The sequence below is a fragment of the Mus caroli genome, unplaced genomic scaffold, assembly GCF_978045245.1.
Source record: "Mus caroli unplaced genomic scaffold, Mus_caroli_1 scaffold_15, whole genome shotgun sequence".
Taxonomy (NCBI): domain Eukaryota; kingdom Metazoa; phylum Chordata; class Mammalia; order Rodentia; family Muridae; genus Mus; species Mus caroli.
In genome coordinates this window covers 9,963,968-9,987,752 of record NW_028227270.1, presented here as the reverse complement: position 1 = coordinate 9,987,752, position 23,785 = coordinate 9,963,968, and the positions used below count along the sequence as shown (strand labels likewise).

The following is a 23,785-nucleotide window of genomic DNA, read 5'->3' as shown; positions in this document are numbered from 1 at the left end:
AATAAAAAATAGAAAAAAGGCCTACTTATATCCTATAAAGCTATTCTGAATAAACTATACAAACGTTGCCCAGTTAAGAAAATTTCTTGAAACCAGTGAGATAACTGAGCAAGTAAGGACAGTTGTCACCACACCTGACAAGCTGAGTTTTAATTCCCATGGATCTACGTGTTGTAAAGACAGAAGTGACTTCCACAAGCTGCCTTCTAACGTGCACCACTGCCATTTGTATACACCAACCACAAAATAATAAAAAGTGCAATGCTTTAAAGGAAGCTTTAAAGTAAAGACTAGAGAGATGGCTCAGTGCGTCAGAGAGCTCACTGCAACCATAAAGACCAAAGTTCAAGCCCTTAACGCCTACATCAAAGTTGATGGGACCCCATGTGTGCCTATAATCCTAGCATTGTGGGGAGTAGAGACAAGAGCACCACTGGCTCTTATTGGCTGCCAGCACTGCTCCAGATTCAGTGAGGTAACCTACCTCGAATAACGTGGAGAATAACAAAGCAGAAACCCCACATTCTCTTCTGTTCTCTGTGGTCAAGTCTGCGTCAAAACTCCTATACTCTTTATTGAAACAATGGCCTTAAAGTAATGAAAGGAGTGCTAGACAAATCTTAATTTGTACAGCTACATGCATTTTATACTATTTTATTATTTGTCTCTTCACATTATTTCCCAATTCCTATACATCGCTATAAGCATTAACCTTTTAGATTCAAAAATTATCTCAGATCTTTGTCAACTGTTAAACGTAATGAACTTCCATTCAAGAATACCTAAAGGTAAATGTGTTTGAAGTTTTCATATTATTATTTCCTACTAGCCTCCTAAATAACTAATCTTAAAGTAGGTGACTTATTATTGCTGTCTTGTCATGTATGCCTTTATACCTACCAATACAAAAAAATAAATTTTAATAGAAAGTCACTAGTAGGGGAAAACTGGCTAAATTTTTTAAGAAAAATCAGAACACTGCTTCATATAATAAACTCAGGTAGTTGAGACAGGAAGACTAATAAGCATTTGAAGACAATCTGGCTACAGATCTTGAACATTTCAATTCATTGACCAAATCTCTTTGTCTCTCAATATCGTCTGCAGAGAGTTACCCACTGCACACAATCTGATTCTATCACTGTCTTTATTACTTCCTTTCTGGTCTACTATCTATTAGTTTCACTTTTGCCTTTTAATGATTCTCTAATTCCTTTCACTTATAAGATGTGGACAAAGCAATTGATATTGACCAAACATTTATGTCATGATAAAAGACTTCTGAGTAAGAGAACAAAAGCAGTAATTTTGTGTTTTGTGATCATCCCCATTTACTCAAAAATAAAGAAATTAAGTTATCTATCATATATAAATAAGATCTAAAGCCAGGACCTAGATCTAGCCGATTCCAAAGCCAGTGGTCTTAACAACTATAATGGTGGAGAAAATGGAAATCCAGATATTGACATATCACTTAATATACTAATCAAAATGGTTAGTATCCCTAACTAAAAATAATATCTGAATGGTCCAGATAAGAAACTTGCAATATACTTATTTCCAAGTTGAGCCAAGGCTAGCACTGAGTTGAGGCTAACTTTAGATTTCTGTCTTAACAGAAGGGTCAATTTTAATAAATAAAATTGTATAAATGCACACAACCAAGTAGAAAGTAAGTAGAATTTGAAGTACATTTTCAAAATAATTTCAAAATTCCTGTGACAATGACAATATATCAGGCTCAAAAGAATCTACATCAACCAATTAAATTCCTAGTGTAAATTTATTTTAACAGAGAAAAACAATTTGCTAAACATTATTTCTTTAAAAAACACACACACTGGGTTTTACTGGGTTTCAATGTTCTTATTTAACAAATCTGTTTTGATCTGCAGCTGTTTTAATCAATTAAGTTTGCATTAGTACCAACAGACATAATGACTTTCCTTTAATGAGATCTCCTGCTTTATTCATATAAAGACTACACTTAAGATACTTCACGAGCCATGTGTAAAGACATAAGACCTGGCAGAAAGATCTGCAGAACTCAAGCCCTTTAGGCCCTGCCTCAAGAGGCTAAGTAGGGGAGAGTAAAGAGGCAAGGGGGTAAGGGGATGCAGTTGAAATGTCTCTTTGTTAACTGTCTGTGCTTCCAAAATATTAGGATTACAGCTGTGTGCCGCCAGCATGCCCAGCTAAGGAAGTTATGTTCCTGCAAAACATTTACTTTCAATTCGTCTACTCAGGCTTAAAACTGCCCAATTCCCTTTTTCTTATGTTAAATTTTTCACTGCTTTTTCACAACACAGACAATAAAGGAATGTATTTCAGTACTCAAGCAAAGTGACCCATCACTCTAACACTACCTCACTTCTCCATCTGTACTGAGAAGGATGACTTGTGTTTCTGTGTTTGTTTATGGAATGGCAGTTGTGAGAGTTGTTTACTTTAGAAGGCTAAACAAAAAGATTTTAATAAAGTGCCTTATACCAAAAAGTACTATACCAGCTAGCTATGAGCAAACATCACAGACGGTCATCATATGATCACATGTAAATATAAATGTTGACCGGAAGACTTCCGTGACGTTGTATCTTAAGCACTAACTTCCAAGAACAATCCTGGTGATATGCTATTCACATACAGCACTCATTAGGACTTTAGACAGTTGCAACATCTACCAACAGCCACTGTATCCTCAGTTGCTTACACACACACACACACACACACACACAAACGCAGCTTTCTTTCTCCTTGTTCCTCAACCCTCAAATAAGTAACAACCATTTTAAAACTCTAGTTACACACTGCCAAGTATCTTGAATTGCACTTTCAGCATCGTGTTATTAAGAACAGAGATTACTAAACCGTCATTAACCTTTTGTACCAAATATAGCTTTGATACAGTTAAGACAAAACCACTACTGTAGTCCTAAGTACATAAGCTTGGATGCAGATGTTCCCAATAAAGCCAGCTAAATCCTAAGTAAAAATAAGCTTAGGTAATAACTTTATTTTAAATAACTTAATTTCCCTCAAGTTGTTTTTAAATTTGAGTATTATATTAAGAATAGGCCATTTGCGATTGACAAAGTCATAATTTGGGAAACAATTTTCTTTCCACTTTATAAATACTAAATTTTTTGCTTACCTGGTAGTACCATTAGAAAAGTTCTACTGAAGTCTTTGCTAAAATCCTTTCATCTTCCTCAGGACCATAGCTACTCTAAATGTTGCTTTGAGGAAAAGCATACTTGGGAACCCAGGGTATATTAAATGAGAAAGGAATAGTGTGTAGTAAGATACAATGAAGAGTTTCATTGTACTCCTATGGGAAGGACTCAATAGGCATTAACCATTCCACAATTAACCTTTTGTTTTATTTTTAATGCAGACACATATCTTAGTTTACATAAACAAATAGTTTACCTCCCCTTTAAATATCTTTTCGACTAGTATTCAAAATCCTTTAATCAAGAGAAACAACAGAACCATAATCTTTATATTAATACATTTAGTCTAGTTTTCAAAGCTGTCTGTCTTTAAATCTATCTAAAATTAAGTCAAGCACGGACAGTACCACAATAGTATCTTATAGTTTATATGACAAATGCTGACATTCATGATTTTTAAAATTTACTTGCATTCCACTAAAAATCCAAATCATCCCTAATTTCTTAGAGTCTATTTAACACTTTTCAGGTGATTCTATATTCTTATGCAATCAGTTGTTCCCAGAAAAACTGAATAATAAGGAAACATACCTAAGAGAGGAGCTTGGGAGATTTTTTTGGTTGGGTATGTGTGTGTCTGGGCGTGTAGGCCTGGGGAGAGTGGTAGAAATACTAATTTGCAATACAGAAAAAACAATGCCATTCACATGGTTCTAATAAAAATGTCTGACCACCCCCTCCCCCACCCTCAAAAGACATTAAATTAAGAGGGAGAGCAAATAAAAACAAAGTAATTTCCCAGTTTCATCTCATAAATACAATTAAGACCAGCATGGAAAGTGGCAAAGTTTAAAATAATGCCATTATCATTAGGACTAGCATGCTCTCATAAGCCACAATCCTTTTATATAGTAGGTTGTTGGTTTTCAATTTAAATATTTCAAATGAACATGTCTACTAGTTTTAAAATGGTTAGTACTTTTAACATGGTATCAAATTCAAGTTTATCTTTCAGAAATCTTATAAAAGCTTCATTATTTTAAACTTCACTTAAATCTTTTAAAAGCTTTCTAATTTGTACTATGAGTGCAGTTTCTTCTATAAGATATTATCAAATTAAACTCAGCAGTTTTTTAAAGGGAGTTATTTGCCAGAAACTCATTAAGCTTTAAAAATCTAAATCAAATAATTTCAAATATAGACTAGTCAAAAAAAAAAAAACTATACAATTAAACAGTCTATAGACAACCAATTTCATAAAGATTAATTTCATATTACAATGACTAAAAGTACTTATTTTCCAAGTTAGCCAATTTTAACTATACAAAACTAGGAATTTAACTAAATATTGAATTGCTTGAGATTACTAGGCTGCTCTCAAAACTTCATTAACTATGAATCATTCTCAAAAAGATCAAATATATAATGTACTCACATGTGTAAAATTAAGTATTTCAAATCAAGTTTATACCCCAAAGTCTCCTTTTAAAGATATTACTTCGGTATCTAAGCATATCAAATGCAGCGATTAAAGAGTTTTACTGTATCCTGTTTTGTACTTTCTAAAAAAAAGAAAATCTACAAATACAATATATTCTGTCCCTCAAAAATTAAATAAAACATTACTTACCCCAAACACCCGCAGCTAAAGATTTATTCTGATTTGGTTCTCTCTCATATTCAGGATTTAAAGATGGCTAAAAGAAAATTAAATTTTAAAATGTAACAGGGTATGTAAGAATTTCACAAAGATCTTTTAAAACAATCACTTATATGGAACATGAATTAGCTATAACTAACTCTCCATAAATTTTGCATTCAATTTTCTTTGCTAACCATTGCTAGTTGGAGACAAAGACAATCTTTTTATCTTCACCTTACTGCCTGAGAAATATCTGGAATAAAGTGGAGAACACAAGACACGGGGTAGTAATGTAACATAATGGTAGAGTGCTGGTCTAATACATGCCAGGCCCGGAGTTACTATTCAACACTACCAAAAGACAAAAGCCCCCAAGAACTCAGACTGAGCATTTAACTCAGAGCCTGGCCCCTACAGCAGCTGCTATTTAGGAAGTACAGGAAACGATGACTTTAGTCAAGTAGCTCAAAGCAGTAAATGGTAAACCCCAGACAGACGTACAATACTTTCTGCACTATAAAGTTATGACCAATGAGATGAAAATTTTACTGTTTGCCAATTCTATAAGGTGGTAGTACATCATTGGACTGCTTCTGTTAAACATACATTCTGAACACATTGAGGATGAGGCAAGAGCATTCAGAGTGCCATCCTGAGTACATAATAAGACTGAGGACAGTCTGAGCTATGTGAGTGAGCCTGTCTCAAAGAAAAATAGAGAGAACTAAATAGGATTGTATGCTATAAACCCTGTCTCAATAAAGTAACACAAAGAAACACATACATTCCCAAAGCACAGTATGAAATTGTTTTCAAGGGATGTTAGGGACCACTCAATAGGGATAAAAGCATGAATGAGTCCTCACTCTAAAGCTCATCTTGGGAGATGGTTACTAGAATCCTAAGACTCATGCTATTATACCAGGTTACAACCAGGCAACACAATCTGCTTTCCTTAAGAAAGATACTTAAGAGGAATAAAATGAATCCTGGTACAAATATTTTTAAATATACACAGAAATGTATTATTATTAGCATAGAATTAACATTACTATAAAGCCCACAAGAATGTATATGTATACCAGTATAACTAATTCCTTCACAGAAAACAAAACAGAATTAAGATTATTTGTTGGCTATATCTCCTTTTAATTATACTATAGCATTAAATATACAATAAACTACATAGTTTATAAATATATTCCAACATATACATAACTATGCCTATATTCCAAGTCTAAAGTTATAATAACTAATTACCACTATCTTAGAACTGGAGGTGAAGGACAATAAAATAATAGCAATTGGGGTGGGGCGTTTTTTATTCTGGGTGGGGAGTTGAAACAGGGTCTCATTCTGCTGTAGCCCTGGCTAGCCTGAAACTCACTATGTAGACAAGACTGGTCTCAAACTCAGAGATGAGCCTGCCTCTGTTACTATGCCAGGCAGTCATTAGTTTTTACTAAGAGCTTACTTACTTGATAAACAAATTATAAAAGTAACACTTAAGGACTTAACAGGATGTATTTATATATTTAGACTCTCTCTCTCTCTCTCCCCCTTCCCCCTTCCTCCCTTCCCCCACACCTCAATCAAAACGCTCAACAAAAAGGCCAGATTTGAAAAAGGCGGCTGTTTATATGGGATAAGGGAAAATGATATAACTTTACTATGATCCCATAAAACACACACACTTTTAAAAGTGCTTATAATGTGCTATATGTTTAATTCACTACATTGTTTAATGCGCTGTGAGAGAGCACTATTATCCCCAGTGATGGTGTAAGTTAAATTTTTCTGGTGATTATGAATTGGAAAAACAGACCATTCAAATTTTAAGGTACAGAAACTTCCAATGTTACTTGGTAATAATATCTAAAATAAATCAATTACTATTGATTTTTTTGTAAGCACTCCTTTGCCTCAAGTCCAATATGTCCACTTTTTCCTTTCAGCTACCTGAAATACAGCCAAAAAATATCCAAATACCTTATCTTCAGTTATCAAAGCTTCCAATCAAAGCATTATATCTAGAAACTAAAATCCTTTACACTAGACTCATCCTTTCTTCCCAGGTTTTTAGTGGTGCTGGGGACTGAACCAGGCAGGGCCTCTTACAGAAGAAGCATATGTCCTATCACGGAGCTACATACACTCCCAGTTTTATAGTGCTGACAAAGTTTGTTCCTTCTGATCAATTAAGTCCCAGATTCAATGTTAGACTCTTGACTTCCCTAACCAAAGTGGCTACTTAGTCACTTCCTCTTCATAGTCTATGCAAAATACAAATTTTTTCATTTAATTACATTTTTAAATTTAATTGAGTCTTCCCACTCGGAATAAGATCTCAATAAGAACAGCTCACCTATCATACTAAACTGTATTTTCTATGTTTCATGAGCATCAACAAACTCATACAACCACAATAACAACAATAATAATAATAATAATAATAATAAATGAAGCATGTTATCAGGAATGACTCAGAGCCAAGCACAGTGGTTAGTATACACCTACAAACCCAGCAATTGGAAAGTAAAGACAGAAGGATCAGTTCAAGGTGATCCTCAGCCTACATAGTAGCTAGGCTACACAAGGCCCAAACGCAAACAACAAAAATCCCAAGAGTCAGACCATTCACTAGGTCACTTTTCTGTAACTTAAGAAGTACAGTGTTTAGAGAAGACACATACTGAGATTAAGGAAAAGTTAAAGATGAAAAATCTGCTTTCATTAACTCGGGAGGAACTTCCAGACCAGTCTAGCCTGGGCAGTCTATTAAAACTTATGTCTCAAGGCTGGAGAGATGGCTCAACAGTCAAGAGCACTGACTGCTCTCCCAGAGGTTCAATTCCCAGCAACCACATGGTGGTTCACAATCATCTGTAATAAGATCTAATGCCCTCTGCCGGTGTGTGTGAAGACAGCTATAGTGTATTCATACACATTAAATACATTTTTTAAAAACAAAACAAACCAAAAAAAGAAAAAAGAAAAACTTATGTCTCAATCGACCAGCAAAATGCCTTTTCAAGATGATGTATGTGTACATATTTACATGTATTTTTAATACACTCGCACGAATGAGAGTTTATGAGGTTTGTAAGTAGGTCATTCATGAGGCTACTAGTTCTAAGGTAAAGTACTCAATTTTCTATAAGGAATAAAACCAACATAAATATACCGAATGATTATGAAAGAAGTTGGAAGAAAAGAGGAAGGGAACTGATTTAAGGCAGCAATGGTCAACACAAAAAACCCTTTCAAGTGGCCAAGGAAACAATTAAGGAGGTAGAGGTACCTGCCCTCCAATTTGCCAACCTGACTTCAATCACTCTAGAAGGAGAACCAACTCCCAAAAGTTATCCTCTAGAGGCTGTATGAAGTGGCTCATGCCTTTAATCTCAGCACTTAGAAGGCAGAGGCAGGCTCTGTGAGTTCAAGGCTGGTTTGGTGTATATATATATACTGTGAGTTCCAGGATAACAAGAGCTATGGTGAGACCTTGTCTCAAAATAGTAGTAATAAGGACAATGTTTAAGACAATTTGTATCATATTTTCACATTATGTATTATAGTTTATATTAGTGGCCATGACTATACTTTAAAAAGTGAACAGAGGAGGAGCAATGGTCTCAGCAAGCTCAGATCACTGGTGTAGGGAGGTCATTGTAGAACACTCACCTCATGAGTGCAGGAAACAGAGAAGGGGGTGCCTCCCTGTACTAGCACTCTCCTTGGACTCCTTTTCCACGCTGCCCACATTTTTAGGCTGAGTATCACTCCTTAGTTAATCATAATCCTCTTTGGAACTGGCAGCCTGGTCTACATGACAAGTTCTAGGCTATCCAGTGCTACACAGTGAGACCCAGTCTCAATAAGAGTCAAAGTCTGCCCTCCACAAACAAACAGACTATAGCCTGCACCAACATACATTCAAGCTCAAACAAAAAATTAAAAGGTAATTAAAAAAAAATCTGTGATTCCTCATAAAATAAAGAACCAGGTAACCAGTGACTCATGCTTGAATTCAACTCAGCCTGGGCATGAAACCCTTACTCAATACTAAATACCCACAACTGGACAGGTACCTCTTAGGATGACTCTACAGATAATTACCTGTACTGATTTAAAAAAACACCCTAGGAGTGCCTTGATACTAAAATGGCACTTGCAGAAACATCATTTGTATTAAAATTATGAAAAACTTACAAAATCCTCAGCCTCAAACTGTCTGCGTTCTCTTTTGTCTTCTTTCCTCCCAGTTTCATTGTCAGGGATGTTGTTTTCATGTAGTCCTTGGCTTTTTCCAGAATGGAAAATACTGCTACGAGAACGGGAATTTCCACCATGGTATCCCCCACGATGATTTATGTTTTCTGTACCATTTCTGCCATGCGTACGCCATCCATTTTTCTCTTTCCTCCCAAAATTACCTTTATTTGATAACAGTAAAGTAATATAAATTCAAAGATAGTTACACTTAACAACTGAATAGCAATCAAAACATCCTAAAGATTATGAAAAAAAATCATGAGTTCTATTATTCCTTAGAACATTACCTCCATTAGGGCGTCCAATACCAGAATCAAAGCCATCTGAAGAATTGTGTCGTCGACGACTCACATCATAACGATTTTCTGTCCATGAAAAATTTTCAGAGTGCTTCTCAAAATTCAATGATGACTGCAAGGAATACAAAAACATTTATTAAACCTAAATTTAACTTTAAAACCAGTAACACACTAACTTATGTCTAATAGTTTAAATGGTTAAGAATACATGCAGTTACTTCCAAAGTATTTGAAATATGTATGAAAAATAACATTATTAGTCTTTTTTTCTTCTGCTTTACAGGGAAAAAAAATGTACATTTTCCTGAAAATTTCAAGAACTACATCTATTTTTCCAATAATTATAGCAATAGAAACAATAAAATACTCTAAGAAAAGCAAGTTAAAATGTACTGATTTTTCTTGTAACAAAGTATAATAATCTGTACTGCATTCTACTTCATGTAAACCTTTTCATTCACTTTTTTTTATTCTACAGCAAGAGAAATTGTCAGCTAGGTGTGGTGGCACACACTTTTACTCCCAGCAGAGGCAGAGGCAGAAGCAGAGGCAGGTGGATCTTTGTGAGTTCAAGGTCTATAGAGATAGTTCCAGGCAGCCATGGCTACACAGAGAAACCCTGTCTTGAAAAACCAAAACCAAAACCAGGAGAAAAAAAGTAAAAGGAGGAGGAATAGGTGAAATAAAAATTGTTGTTAAGTGTGAAACATTCTGAATTTTCCTAGACTCTTCATAAAGTAGGAGAGGAGGAAAAAACACAGAAAACCTATTACAAAAATTAGAACTACAAAAGTACATGCTACTTATAATTGTTACTTAAAATATATATAAATGCTATAATCACAATCAAAATCCCCAACTTCAAAAACTTCTGATGTTAATAGAGATTTATACATCATCAAAAATGCAAGCTAGATATAGTAGTGTCTGCTTGTCTTTCTTTGCTTTCCTTTCCCTTTCTCCCTTTCCCCTTCTTTCTTCTTTTCTTCTCTTTCAAGACAAGGTCTCAATATGTATCCTTAGTGGGCCAAGAAGCCGAAAAGGTTATGTTGGATTTAAGACAAGGGACCTTCTTTAAAAAGATGTGCCGGGCGTGGTGGCGCACGCCTTTAATCCCAGCACTCGGGAGGCAGAGGCAGGCGGATTTCTGAGTTTGAGTCCAGCCTGGTCTACAAAGTGAGTTCCAGGACAGCCAGGGCTATACAGAGAAACCCTGTCTCGAAAAACCAAAAAAAAAAAAAAAAAAAGATGTAAAATCCATGAACAAACAAAACAAGAAAAGGCAGCTCATACTTGTCTAGATCTGGAGAAATGAGGAAAGACGAAAAAAATATTATCTAAGGAAGAAAAATGTAAATAAACCTTAATTTTAAATGATTTAAAAGTCATTAACTTGAGACCATCAACACCTCTGACATGTGAGTTATAATGGCTCCATAGACTTACCAATGACTTGAAATCTTTTGCTGAAAGCAAAACTCCTACTTGGCCTTGCAGACATCCATCCTAACAGGTAATTAAGCACAGGGCAAGAGGCTTTGCATCTCTTCCTTCACAGTATCCATCTCCTTTGCTGCCTTTACCTTTGAATTCCATCTCTGCTCAACTACCCACATAGATAGATACCTTAGTCATTTAGGAAATGTTTATCCTAAATTGGCTGTACAGATTGACACAATGAAAATCCCAAACATCTCTTTTGTTTTCCTCAGATTAATGAGGATAAAGAAGATAACGAAACCTTTTGAAGATTCACAGGGACCTCATAACTCTGTGCTTACATATATGGAAGGTCCCATGATACCACATCCCAGACCACCTGAGTGAAACCTGAAGGTCTCCACTAAAACTACAGGTGCATACCACCAATACCCTGTCTATCTGGTACTGGGAACTGAACCAGAACATCATGAATGCTAAGCAAGTACTCTATCTACCAACTGAGCTACATCCCAATCCTTATGTACTATTTTTAAATAAATACAGAACTACTCAATTTCCTTAATATACCCTTAATATACGACTAAAGCAAGGTGAAAATAAAAACCACCAGAACACTTAACAATCATCAATAAAATCCTCTATCATGACTTTCCAACAAAAATTATCTGACATTATCTATTAATGCCTACAATAGAGACTGGAGAGATAGCTTGGGGATTAAGGAAGAGCACTGAGTGCTCTACCAGAGAACTTAGGTTCAATCCTCAGTACCCACATGGCAGTTCAAAGCTGTAATTCCAAAATCTGACACCCTCAGAGACATGTAAAGCCAGACATGAAAGAGAGAAAGAAAGAAAGAAAGAAAGAAAGAAAGAAAGAAAGAAAGAGAGAAAGAAAGAAAGAGAGAGAAAGAGAAAAACCTATAACAACATACAGTATAGGCCTGTAATCCCAGTACCAGCAAGGCAGAGGGATCTGAGTTCTAGACAGTAATGGCTACAGAGAGACCCTGTCTCAAAAAAAAAACCCTATTCAAATCTGCTATTATTGGATACACGTAGCTATTGGCACTTCCATTATGATCGTACTTATGCCCATCCCTCTCGTCTCCTACTCCTTCCTGCTAATCCCCCTTTCTACCTTTTGCTGTCATTGTTCTGGTGACCCAATGCATTTCATTAAGGTTTCTTAGCTTATTATAAGCAAGAGTGGGGGCTTTTTACAGCAGCATGGGCATCTTAACAGTGCTACACCAGTGAAGAAAATGTCTGCTCTATCAGCAACCGCTGGCTACCTATACATCCTAGGGAAGGGGTGAGAGAGAACTTGTTTAGTCCCTCCCATTCCTAACACCAGGAGAGCAGGCAAAATCTTGTGCTTCACAATTGCTATGAACTCAAGAGTGAACAGCCGTGCCATGCATGGAAGGCAGCATTCAGCAATACTCCACCTCCTTTAAAAAGCCATGCTTCAGAGTCATGCTCTATTGTCCAAGCTGGCCTGAATCTCCTGGAAATCCCTTTGCCTTATCCTTCAGATAACAGGTGTACACCAAACTCAGTTATATTCAACATTTTAGTTAGGTCCTTTGCTTTCAAACAGTCTATTATGTAGCTCTGGATGTCCCAGAACTCAACCAGGCTGGCCTGAAACTCCTTGCCCCCCTCCCCCCTTGCCCCCCTCCCCCAACCCCTGCCCCTGGAGTGCTGAGCCTTGCCCCTCAAATAGCTGCTGAAGAAGGGTGGGGGTGGGGAGGGAGGCGGGATATCATCTCTGTGAAAGGAGGAAAAAAGCATTTTATCAAGCTCAAGATTACCTACTTGTGACTGTTTAAAAGCACCTTAACTAAAAATCTGGCATGGATGAAAAGAGGAGCTGGTAGTATAGCTATTAAGAACCTCCACTTGAAAGGACAAGACATTTATCACCAGTTACATTTGGCTATGTGCTATGTGTCACAGTTATTGTGAGGGTCAATCTACCATGGGTCCAAAGAGCCTGTACAGTCTTTGCTGAGTGTACACCAAAATACAAGGTCTTAATCATTTTATACCAGAGCCCGTTCTAAACAGAAGAAAAACCTATTGGACACTTAACCTATCATTAACAAAACAACAACAAAAACAACCTCAAAACTGGAGTGACAAATGTTCATTAGGTACAGTATTTGCATGTTGGAATCAATCTTTTTTCTTTTCTTTTCTTTTTGGTTTTTCAAGACAGGGTTTCTCTATGCAGTACAGGGTGGGTACTTGGTAATTTCCTCTCCTAACAGTCCTGGCTGTCCTGGAACTCACTCTGTCGAAACCAGGCTGGCCTCCAACTCAGAAATCGACCTGCCTCGTCGGACTCCCAACTGCGGGATTACAGGCATATGTCACCACTGCCCGGCCTGGAATCAATCTCTTAACCCTTCTCTCTCTAGCTTCCCTCCATAGGCTCATCTAGATCCAACTTTTGGGTTTGGTTATATTGTGCAACAGTAACACCTAATGTTAGGTTACTTTAAGCTGCCTATCAGGTCTGTCCAGAAAAAGAAAGTGTATCACCTACACATCTCCATCATCTAGCACTTTTCCACAGCTTGGTGAATTCTGGCCACCTCCTGAGCTGCTAGCCTTAATTACATGTTGTACCAGACAAATTAAATGAATTTGGTTTCAGCGATTAATCAGTATTTGACAAAACTGGAACATCACATGAAAATTCAGGCTCAGCAAAGAGTATGTAAGGACTGATAAGTACGTAGTTGGGAAAGCAAATCTATCATGTACCCACCCTGTGCATCCCCCCATTCAATTTTCTTTTAATGCTGAAAATGCCAATACTACTATTACTTTTCCCATGGACCATCTCTTACAGTCATGCTTGCATGAACATCAAATAGCAACCTCCTCTGAAACAAAGAGTAAGGTTTTATGTTTGGAGTTTTTGGTTTTTCAAAACAGGGTTTCCTCTAAATCCCTCCCTGGCTGTCCTGAACTGGCTTTGTAGACCAGGCTGGCCTCAAACTCACAGAGAACTGCTGGTCTCTAACCTCCAAGTACTGGGATTGAAAGTGTTGACTATCACCACCTGGCAAAAATAGGTTTACTATAAACGTAGATGATTCTATAAACTAGATGCAAAGGAAGTACCTTCCTAGGCCCCTCCTTCCTGTTGTGAACCTCCAAAGACCTCAGGAAGCATGACAAACCAGTGCCTGTTTCAGTTTTACTGTTTGCTAAGTCACTAGTCATATACTTGTCTCCTACCTAACATCCCAAAACAGTAGAATATATGTTTATTTGCTTGCAATACTTTTCAAAGTCTCCTGAAAAATTGCCAGTGCAGTAAAATACAAATAAGAAACAAAACTGTAAAAAGACACAAAAAGTTAGTATTCAAGAATGATTGCCTATATAAAAAATTCAAGATGGACTAGGGCATAGGGTTACTAGTAGTAGAGCACTCGCATCTGATAGGCCCTGGATTCAATACCCAGTCACAATAAAGAAGAAAAAACAATACCAACACCAGCAATAACCACAAAGTATGGATTAAGCAAGAATGCTAGATAGAAGACTAACATGAGAGATATATTATTACTACTAAAACCTTAATTTAAAAAAAAAAACTTGGGCTGGAGAGATGGCTCAGTGGTTAAGAGTACTGACTGCTCTTCCAAAGGTCCTGAGTTCAAATCCCAGCAACCACATGGTGGCTCACAACCATCCGTAATGAGAGCTGACACCCTCCTCTGGAGTGTCTGAAGACAGCTACAGTGTACTTACATATAATAAATAAATAAATCTTTAAAAAAAAAAAAGACACTAAAGAAAACAAACTTCTTTTAAATAAAGAAAAACTACTTAAAATACACTAAGGTACTATATCTAGAGAGATTCATAAAGAATGAAAAATAATTTAACTTAAAAACACACTAAAGGGGCTGGAGAGATGGCTCAGTGGTTAAGAGCACTGACTGCTCTTCCAAAGGTCCTGAGTTCAAATCCCAGGAACCACATGGTGGCTCACAATCACCCATAATGAGATTTGATGCCCTCTTCTGGAGTGTCTGAAGACAGCTACAGTGTATTTATATATAAATAAATCTTAAAAAAAAAAAAAAAAGACACTAAAGAAAACAAACAGGACCATATATGCCTCTGTATATATTTCTCCAACCCATAGTAAGTAACTCAGAAAAAATACAACACATCAACAGATAGATCACAGAAACATAAGCCTAGTATTCCCAACAAGGTAGGAAGTGGATTGTGAAGAAGTAAATAGTAAGGACATGTCGAATATATAGGTATGCTCTATTTCCAAAAGTAATACAAATGAGGCAAAATGTTTAGGATATGACCTTGTAGGTGATTGTATGCTTAAAATTTCATTAAAACCTTTGTATAGTATTTTTCATAACATTAAAACAGGACTGGGTGTGACATTACTTTCTTAGCATGTACAGGACCATGGCCTCAAACTCCAGAACCACCCCACCAAAAGGACATTTTTTTTCTCCTTTGAGACAGACTTAGTCCTGGATGTCAAGGAACTCCCTCTGTAGACCAGGCTGTCCTGGAGATCAGACTGTCTCTGCCTCACAAGAAATAGGATTAAAGGCATGCTCAACCACAGCCTGGCCAAAAAAAAAGGGAGGGATGGGGGGCAGTCTTAAAAGAGTAAAATGAGTTATCTACAGGAACTTATGCAGTTCTAATACTTTAGGGGAAATTATTTCTCTTCTCCCAACCTGTATCCCTATTTACAAATGAGTCTCTATAGAACATTATACCTCAACATTGAAAAATAGTCTTTTTCAGCACTCCAAGAACTGTTTTCTAAAACAGACCATATTGTAGGACACAAAGCAAGTCTTAACAAAGACTAAAGAACAAATAGGTCATTAATGAAAAAGAGTGTTTTAACTCCTAGAATTAGGAACTGGGTATAGAGCTCAGTGGGTAGAGTGCCCATCACCAGACTTGATCCCTAGCATGCCAAAAATGAACACAGTAAAGCACACTTAACTCCCAGCACACAGGAAGTGGAGAGAAGGCCAGAAAAAAGTAAAAGTCATCTCTCAGCAGACTTTGAGGCTAGCTAGCCTGTTTCCAAATACAAAAATGCTTTCCTCTATCTTCTCTGAACACTACTATACCTCAATAAAAACTAAAAACACACAAAAAAGGTTACATAGTACATTATATCCCACAAAGATACTTCAATTAACTAAACTACCATTCTGAATTTTGGGATTCCCTTATCCTACTAAAATGCAATTAAAAGGTATTTCGATACAAGCCTTCTTAGACACGGTTAAGTGTTAAAATAGTCTTCCTATAACCACTGCTTTTTAACTGTGGTCATGAAAGAACATATAACCAGGCTGACACCGTGTAATGAACTATAGGAAAAGGTTAAAACAGGAAGACTGTAAATCTGAAGTCAGCTTTAGATGCAAACCAAGCTGGGCTACTAAGTACATTTGAAGCCACTCAAAGATATCTTGTATTTTAAAGTAAATAAAAATTCAAAGTGGTAATGATACTCTTGATAGCCATATAATACTAAAAATATGCAGTTTTTCACTCTAGTAGAATTTCATCATAATGTGTTTTGTTTTAAATTTTCTACAGCCAACATGCCTTTTGCCCTCCTTTCTTGCTTTCTTCTTCCAATGCAGGAGACTGAACCTACGGGCCCTTGAGCACACATACAAAGGGCCAGCCAGCAAGGTACAACTCAGTTCATCTACCTACCCTTTTAACAATGCACTCCGGGGATCTTCTCTTTCTAACAGTTCCTACTCTGACAGTTAGTAACCTGTTCCTGGGATTGCTTATCTCTTCTATAGTAAAGGTAACAGATGAGGTGGAGTCCCTCACTGACCTGGAACTCACCAATTAGGCTTGGCTGACTCAGGAGTTCCCAGGGACCCGGCTACTTGTCTCATCCCCCCACCCCCACCCCCATGCTGGAATTAAGAGGTACAGACCAGATTTTCCAAGATGAAAATCAGGTTGTCATACTCCACAGCAAGCCTTTTTACCTAGAGCATCTCCCCAGCTCAGAATGCTTTGGTTTCTATTATTGTTTAACATGGTCTCATCATATATCCCAAGTTGGCCTGGAGCAGAATTTGGTATACAGACCACACAGACCTCAAACTCAAGAGATTTACCTGCCTCTACCTCCTAACTGCTGAAATTAAAGGTATACGCCACTACACCTTACTGATAGGTTACTTTTACTGCAGGCCAGATCCAGGTAGGCTAAATGGGTGAAGGTGCTTGCTGCCCAGAAAATCCCACTCAGTGGGTCCTTAGAACCCGTGTAGTATGAGACAACTCCACAAGTTATCCTGACCTCCACATGAACACTGTGAAAGCAAACATAAACACATAAACACACAAACACACACACACCCCGCACTGCTCTGTTAAGAGCGCTTGCTGCTTTTCCAGAGAACCCACATAGTAGGTCACAATCATCTGTAACTCCAGGAGACCAGACACCTTTCCTCTGTCATCTGTGGACACCAGGTATGTGCATGGTACACAAACATACTTGCAGGCTCATGTATACTCATACATATAAGATAAAATTGGGGAAAAAATATTAACAGACTCAGAAAGAATTTAAAGCAACTGCTTACAGAGAACAACCATGAAAGTATGTACTAGTAAAAAGGCAACTGAAACTTGTTTTAATTAGATCTCTATGCAAAACCACTATGTAAACCGACCTAAGGCACAGGCATAATCAGACACATGTAGTTTATATTCTGACCACATGATGGAGCTAAAATACTACATATCTCAGGCACAAAGCCACAGTTTTAACATCACTCTTAATCCATCTACCTGTACATCATTCCAAACAAAAACTGAGGGCTGTCATTATACTGAACTAAAGAACATGATAGTAATGTTTGTTCCACTTACTCAAGATTAAAAACAGAGACATGATACAAACAAAACTAAAAATCCCAGTAGAGAAACAAGCAGTTAATGACAAACAGTAATCTAAGATTATTGATGATATTAAAAAAAAAAAAACTTGTAATTAAAGCTTACAAGCTTGTAAGGTTGTAATTAAAAAAATTCACTAGAGTGAAGAACGATGTCACAAGCAGAGGCAGCCAAAGATACAGAGACCTTGTCTCAAACACAAATAAAAAATCCCAAAACAGAGAGGGGGGGAGCACAAGAGCAATATATGCTTATCTTAACACTAAAAGCAAAACCTTGTATTTTGTCCCTTTAAGGCAGTAGTTTTCAACTTGTGGGGGAGTGGCCTTTGGCAAAACTCTTATCTCCAAAACTATCTACATACTTATAAAAGCAAAATTTTAGTTATGAAGTAGCAACAAAAATAATTTCATGGTTGGGGGTTACCATACATTAAAGGAGTGTGGGCATTAGGAAGGTTGAGAGCCACTGCTTTAGTGTAGGAGAAAAAGAATCTCAGATGCTCACTGCCTAAGACTGCAGATTGAGGACTACTCTGTAACATTTGGTTAGAAAAACCTGGAACTGAACTTGGGTGTCAGAACCTATGAGAAGCTCAGCTACTAGAGAGCTGAAACAGAAGACTCATACAAGTTCAATACCTGGCTCAACTACACAGAATGTTTGAAACTAAGCTGGGCAACTTGATGAGATTCTGTCCCAAAAAAATGAAAAGCAATGGGCACTGTCACAAATATGTAATCTCAGAATTTTGAAATTTGAGGAAAGAGGTTTAAAGTTCAAAGGTCATACTCCATCACAGAGATTCAGAGGTCAATATGGGCTACATAAAATCCTATCTTTTAAAAAAGCTTAAATAAATAAATAGTAAAGAGTGTTTGGTGCTTGTCAGGCATGGTTAGACCTTAAGTTTGGGATGGGGAGTTAGCGACACTCAAACAGACTCAAAATCTATCATCATCAATGACTACAGAGTACAGTGATGCTCCCCATTCTAGAAAAGCACTCAGAGTTTACTGCACTCTAACAATTGTCTGCCCTTACCCTGTGTTATTAATGTTTCTATAATAAGACGTACAAACTTTAATGGCAATCTTACTTTTCAAATAGCTTTTGGTGATATGTTTTATGTTAGTCATAAGACTTTTTACAAACAGAATAACCTTACACAAAATGGCAAAAGAAAAGAGAAGGGTAATCAAGAAACCCATGTGTACAAATTCCAAAATAGGCCTTGGGGGGTGGGTTGCCTATAAAGTGGATAGGTATGAGCAACCAGGGTTCTGAGAAAAGGCTAAGCACAGATTGTAATAACTGTGCATTGGTAAATAAGCACAAAAACAGTTAACAAAATTATTCTAGGTTGGATGTGGTGGAACACACCTATAATCAATCCCAGCACTTGGGAAGCAAAGACAGCAGGATTAAAAAAAAAAATGCTTGAGACCTTGGGTTAAGAAATGATTTTTCGGGGGCTGGAGAGATGGCTCAGCCGTTAAGAGCACTGACTGCTCTTACAGAGGTCCAGAGTTCAAATCCCAGCAAGCACATGGTGGCTTACAACCATCTGATGCCCTCTTCTAGAGGGCCTTAAGACAGCTACAGTGTACTTACATATAATAAATAAATCTTTAAAATAAGAAAAAAAGTTATTTTTCTCCTAATCCCTAACCCATGGTAGTGGCACATCTTAAATTCCAGCACTTGAAGCAGAGGCAAAGACAGATGGATCTCTTGGAGGCCAGTTTGGTCTACACAGAGTTCCAGGACAGCCAAGGCTATATAGAGAAACTTGCTTAAAAAATAAATAAATAAATAAATAAATAAATAAATAAATAAGGTTAGGCATAGTGACACTAGCCTTTAATCCCAGCGGTAGGAAGGCAGAGGCAGAGGCAGAGACAAGAGGCAGGTGAATCTGTGTGTCTGAGTGTTAGCCTGGTCTATACAGTGAGTTCCAGGACAGCCAGGAAAAATCTTGTCTTAAAAAAAGGGGATGGGGCCGGGCATAGTGATCCCAGCACTTGGGAGGCAGAGGCAGGCGGATTTCTGAGTTGGAGGTCAGCCTGGTCTACAAAGTGAGTTCCAGGGTAGCCAGGGCTATACAGAGAAACCCTGTCTCAAAAAAAAAAAAAAAAAAAAAAAAGGGATGGGGAGGAAATGAAATTTTAAAAATAAATGACTCTCGAGTAAGTTCTCTTCCCTAACAATTTCAGGTCTTTTTGTTAATAGTCTTACAGTCTACAAAATGAAATTTTCATCATTTTTCTCTAATTCCAAAATGAACCCTATGTCTAAAACAGAGAATAACAAGTCTAGATTCTAGTCCAGTTTCAAATTATGTAAAAAGGAATGAGCAACTTAACACTCCAAAGAATGACAGTGAGCTTAGATGATCACTAAGATTCATCTTCAAACTAAATTTTATTGTCTAGGAAAATAGCTCAACACACTTTGTTTTGGTTTGGTTTTGGGTTTTTGTTTTTTTTGTTTTTTTGAGATGGGTTTCTCTATATAGCCCTGGCTGTCCTGGCACTCACTTTGTAGACCAGGCTGGCTTCGGAACTCAGAAATCCGCCTGCCTCTGCCTCCCAAGTGCTGGGATTAAAGGTGTGAGCCACCACCGCCCGGCTAACTCAACACATTTTAAAGGAACAAATTTCCAAACTAACATCATTCTCCTGAGTTATTTTTAATCAACTTTTATAAAAACTACCTATATACTAAAAGTACTAGATGGTTACCTGATCATAGTAAAGGCTCAGATTAACAAGCAAATACGACTAGATGGATTCCTCTACAATACAAAGAAATAAAGTAGAAGATAGCTATTTAAGCCAGATGGACTGTTTCTAGCAAGGAGTAATCTGTCTAATCTAGAATCTAGATTAATTTGAAAATACTTTCCTTCCTTTGTGCGAATTAAAGAGGACATCTTAGAATAAGCTAGCTGTTATTAAACTAGATAAATATGGTATCCTTTAATTTTAAATACAGAGTAGAAACAAGTTATTAAATTTGATCTCTGCTATGAGTGTGTGTAGTACATGAAATATTTGTGGTCTCTGTCGCTGTACCTTGTTACAAACCTCCTAAAAGCTGTAGAAATCCCCAGGTGATAAGACTATTTTTTTCTTACTCATAATGAGTTCTTTTAACTACTCCAGAGTTTATGCTAATATAATTACTGTGGCCCACTGACAGCCTAGGAAAGTTTTTGAAAGGATTTTCCCAATAATTCATCCTATTCATCTCTATCCTCTCTAAGGCTAACAAAGCAAGTACTTTCCTGAGTCCTGCAAGGCATCCTGGGAAGTCCATCTAGTAGATGGAAGAAGGCTATAGGGGTTCTGGTTTGTGATCAGTTAGTCAGAGGGGATATGGTAGCACAGACCAGAAATTCCACCTAAAGGAAAAAGCAAGACTGAAAACACAAAGCCATCCTGGTTAGGTAAGATAGCCTCAACCAAACAACAACATTTAAAGATACCACTAACAAGTAAGTCAGCTGACTCTCGACCTCTGTAATCAATCATAATTATATTGTAGGCTATCCAATTGGTGACCACTAAAAACTTGCATAGTGTGTAAGATAAAGAAAAATCTGGTCAAAAATGTTTCGTATCGTTAACACAAAGAGGAAAGGAGAAGAGAGAATAAGACAGAGGAAGAACAGAAAGGGGTGACGGTTTGTGCCTGTAATCCCTGAACTTGGTAGGTTGATTCCTAACACTCTGGAGAACTTACTCTATTTTGAAAAAAGATGCCACTTCCAATGCGTTGAATGTTAATATACATAATTCATACCATGAACTATGGCCATTCTTATTACGAATCAGTATGTCTTGAGTCAATGTCTCTTCATTTGCTATGTATCTTAAGGAAAATTTTAGAGACTTTACATGCGTATTTTGTTTTTACCCATTTCTCTCCTGATTGCTTATGTGTGTATGTGTGTATGTAGCACTTGAGCAACCACCTACTCTGCAGTCCCCCTGTAACTGTAGACAAGGATTCTGTCCAACTGTAAGAAGGCTATATTCCAAGTGAGTAGTCATGAAACCAGGGTTCTTCTTCTCTGCCCAACCCCCACTCACAACCGAAAGTTCTATCCATTTCAGATTTCTCAGGTCAAGAATATTGAGGTTCAAATTTCTCTCAGTTCAGCTACCTAATAGATTTTTACAATGGTAAAATGTAGTATTCAAAGAACTCTTCAAAACACAACAGGAGGAAGTTTAAACCTAACAGTACCCTCAGAAACAAGAGAGATTTGGGCTACTCTCAACAAACAGTAATAAGCTAAGCCAATAAACCAGGTAACAGACAGAACCAGGCAAACAACTAAGAGACTTTCTTCTGAGGTCAGAATAAACTTCAAAGACTGGTCTCAAAAACCACCCTTTATCTAATTAAACTGAGTCAGAACAGGGAGCAATTTATGCCCTAGGGCATTGTTGAAAACACAGCAACCAACCAGCAATTAATGGAGCCTAGCAGGAGTTGTGATATCAAAAGAGGCAGACAGCTTTACAGAGAAATCAGTAGTATGCAATACAGAAGCCCTAATTTTTTTTTCCCCAGAATGACTGTGCCCATGTCCTTTACTCTGGAACACAATCTTTCACTTCTGCCGATAACACACAGAAGTCAGTAATTAAAATTCAAGGGACAAGAAGTAGGAATAAATCTAAAATATAACATTCATGGTATTATGATCAAATAAATATTTGGCAAAGTATTCTGCAAACTTAAGGTATACAGTGTATACTAAGGTATCATTACTACTTAGCAGAAAAGCCATACAAATATTTTTAAAAGTAAGATAAGTTCAAAGTTATCAAAATTAAAATATATAGACTCTCAACACTACACAAACCACCTTGAACAAAGACAGGACACAGAAACTGTTTTCACTTTTCTCCTTATATTGTGACTTAAACCCAGGCCTTACACAGGTGAGGGGGTACTCTTACCACTAAGTCACACTCCACTCCACCCCAAGTCTTCACATTTTGAATGCATTTGTGTATAACATGAGCAAAATAGAGGCAGACAGAAAGGCAGAGATGCAAAGGGGGGGGGGGAGGAAGTACCTTTGTTGATGATGGAGGAGTAGGAAAATTAAGCCAGGCTGGAGCAAAGTCATGCTGCGCCATTTAGGTCCAGTCTCTCCAACTCAGTGAAACAAGGCTTCAACACCTCATGGCAAGTCCCTGTCACATAAAAATGGAAAAAAATTAGATCTGTAGTTTCTTGCCAAAATTATATCCTTATTTTGTATCTCCCTGAAATTACAATTGGCTGGAAATGGTGGCACATGCCTTTAAAACCCAGCACTCTATATAGCAAGTTCCAGAACAGCTGTGGCTACATAGTGAGAGAACCTGTCTCAAAAGACAAGGAAAAAAACTAAATTACAATGACCAAATTTTAAGATTCCATTTGCAATTGCTAAATCATAATAGGAGGCCATTGTTTTGAACGAAGTTACTGAAGTAGACTCCAACAGACCAAACTAAAATAAAAATGAAGTTTCCCAGCCACGCAGGGGGTGATACACATACCACCTTTGATTCCAACACTTAATCTGTCCCTTGGGAGGCAGACATAGACAGATCTCTTGAGTTCCAGGTCTACCCAGTCTATACAGCAAGTTCCAGGACAGCCAAGGCTACAGAGAAACACTGTCTCAGGGGGAAAAAAAAATAAAGTTTCCCATACTAAAATTCCACATCACTGACCTGATGTGGAATTACTTGTTGCCAACCCCCCTACATCCCCCCCAAAAAGGGAAGAGAGATAGTAGCCAACCTTCTAAACAGACCAGTTTCAAAACACCCTATTAAAGAAGTTCCTCTCCAATTTCATCCTTGCCCAAAAAAAGTAACATGACTTTAATCAATTGGTTATCTATTACTGTCTCCCTGATCTAACTTTTTCTTCTGTTTCCTTCTTCATCTCATATATCTACAAAGCCTACTTACAGCC

The 23,785-nt window shown here is 37.2% G+C and overlaps 1 protein-coding gene across 4 annotated transcripts in view; it reads right to left on the bottom strand.

Annotated features, from left to right (window-relative positions):
- The window catches only part of Gpbp1 (GC-rich promoter binding protein 1), a 66,794-nt gene that overhangs the window by 20,526 nt on the left and 22,483 nt on the right, over window positions 1-23,785 (bottom strand). For 3 of the 4 annotated variants that reach the window (XM_085830821.1, XM_021180304.3, XM_085830822.1), the window contains exons 3-7: window positions 22,891-23,010; window positions 9,378-9,501; window positions 9,028-9,251; window positions 4,804-4,870; window positions 3,765-3,824 (exon numbers count right to left, since the gene is read on the bottom strand). In XM_085830821.1, the coding sequence (XP_085686947.1) occupies window positions 3,765-3,824; window positions 4,804-4,870; window positions 9,028-9,251; window positions 9,378-9,501; window positions 22,891-22,953 (538 nt within the window). In that variant the 5' untranslated portion in view covers window positions 22,954-23,010. The remainder of the gene's footprint in view (window positions 1-3,764; window positions 3,825-4,803; window positions 4,871-9,027; window positions 9,252-9,377; window positions 9,502-22,890; window positions 23,011-23,785) is intronic. The other variant, XM_021180305.3, reaches the window with a different exon arrangement.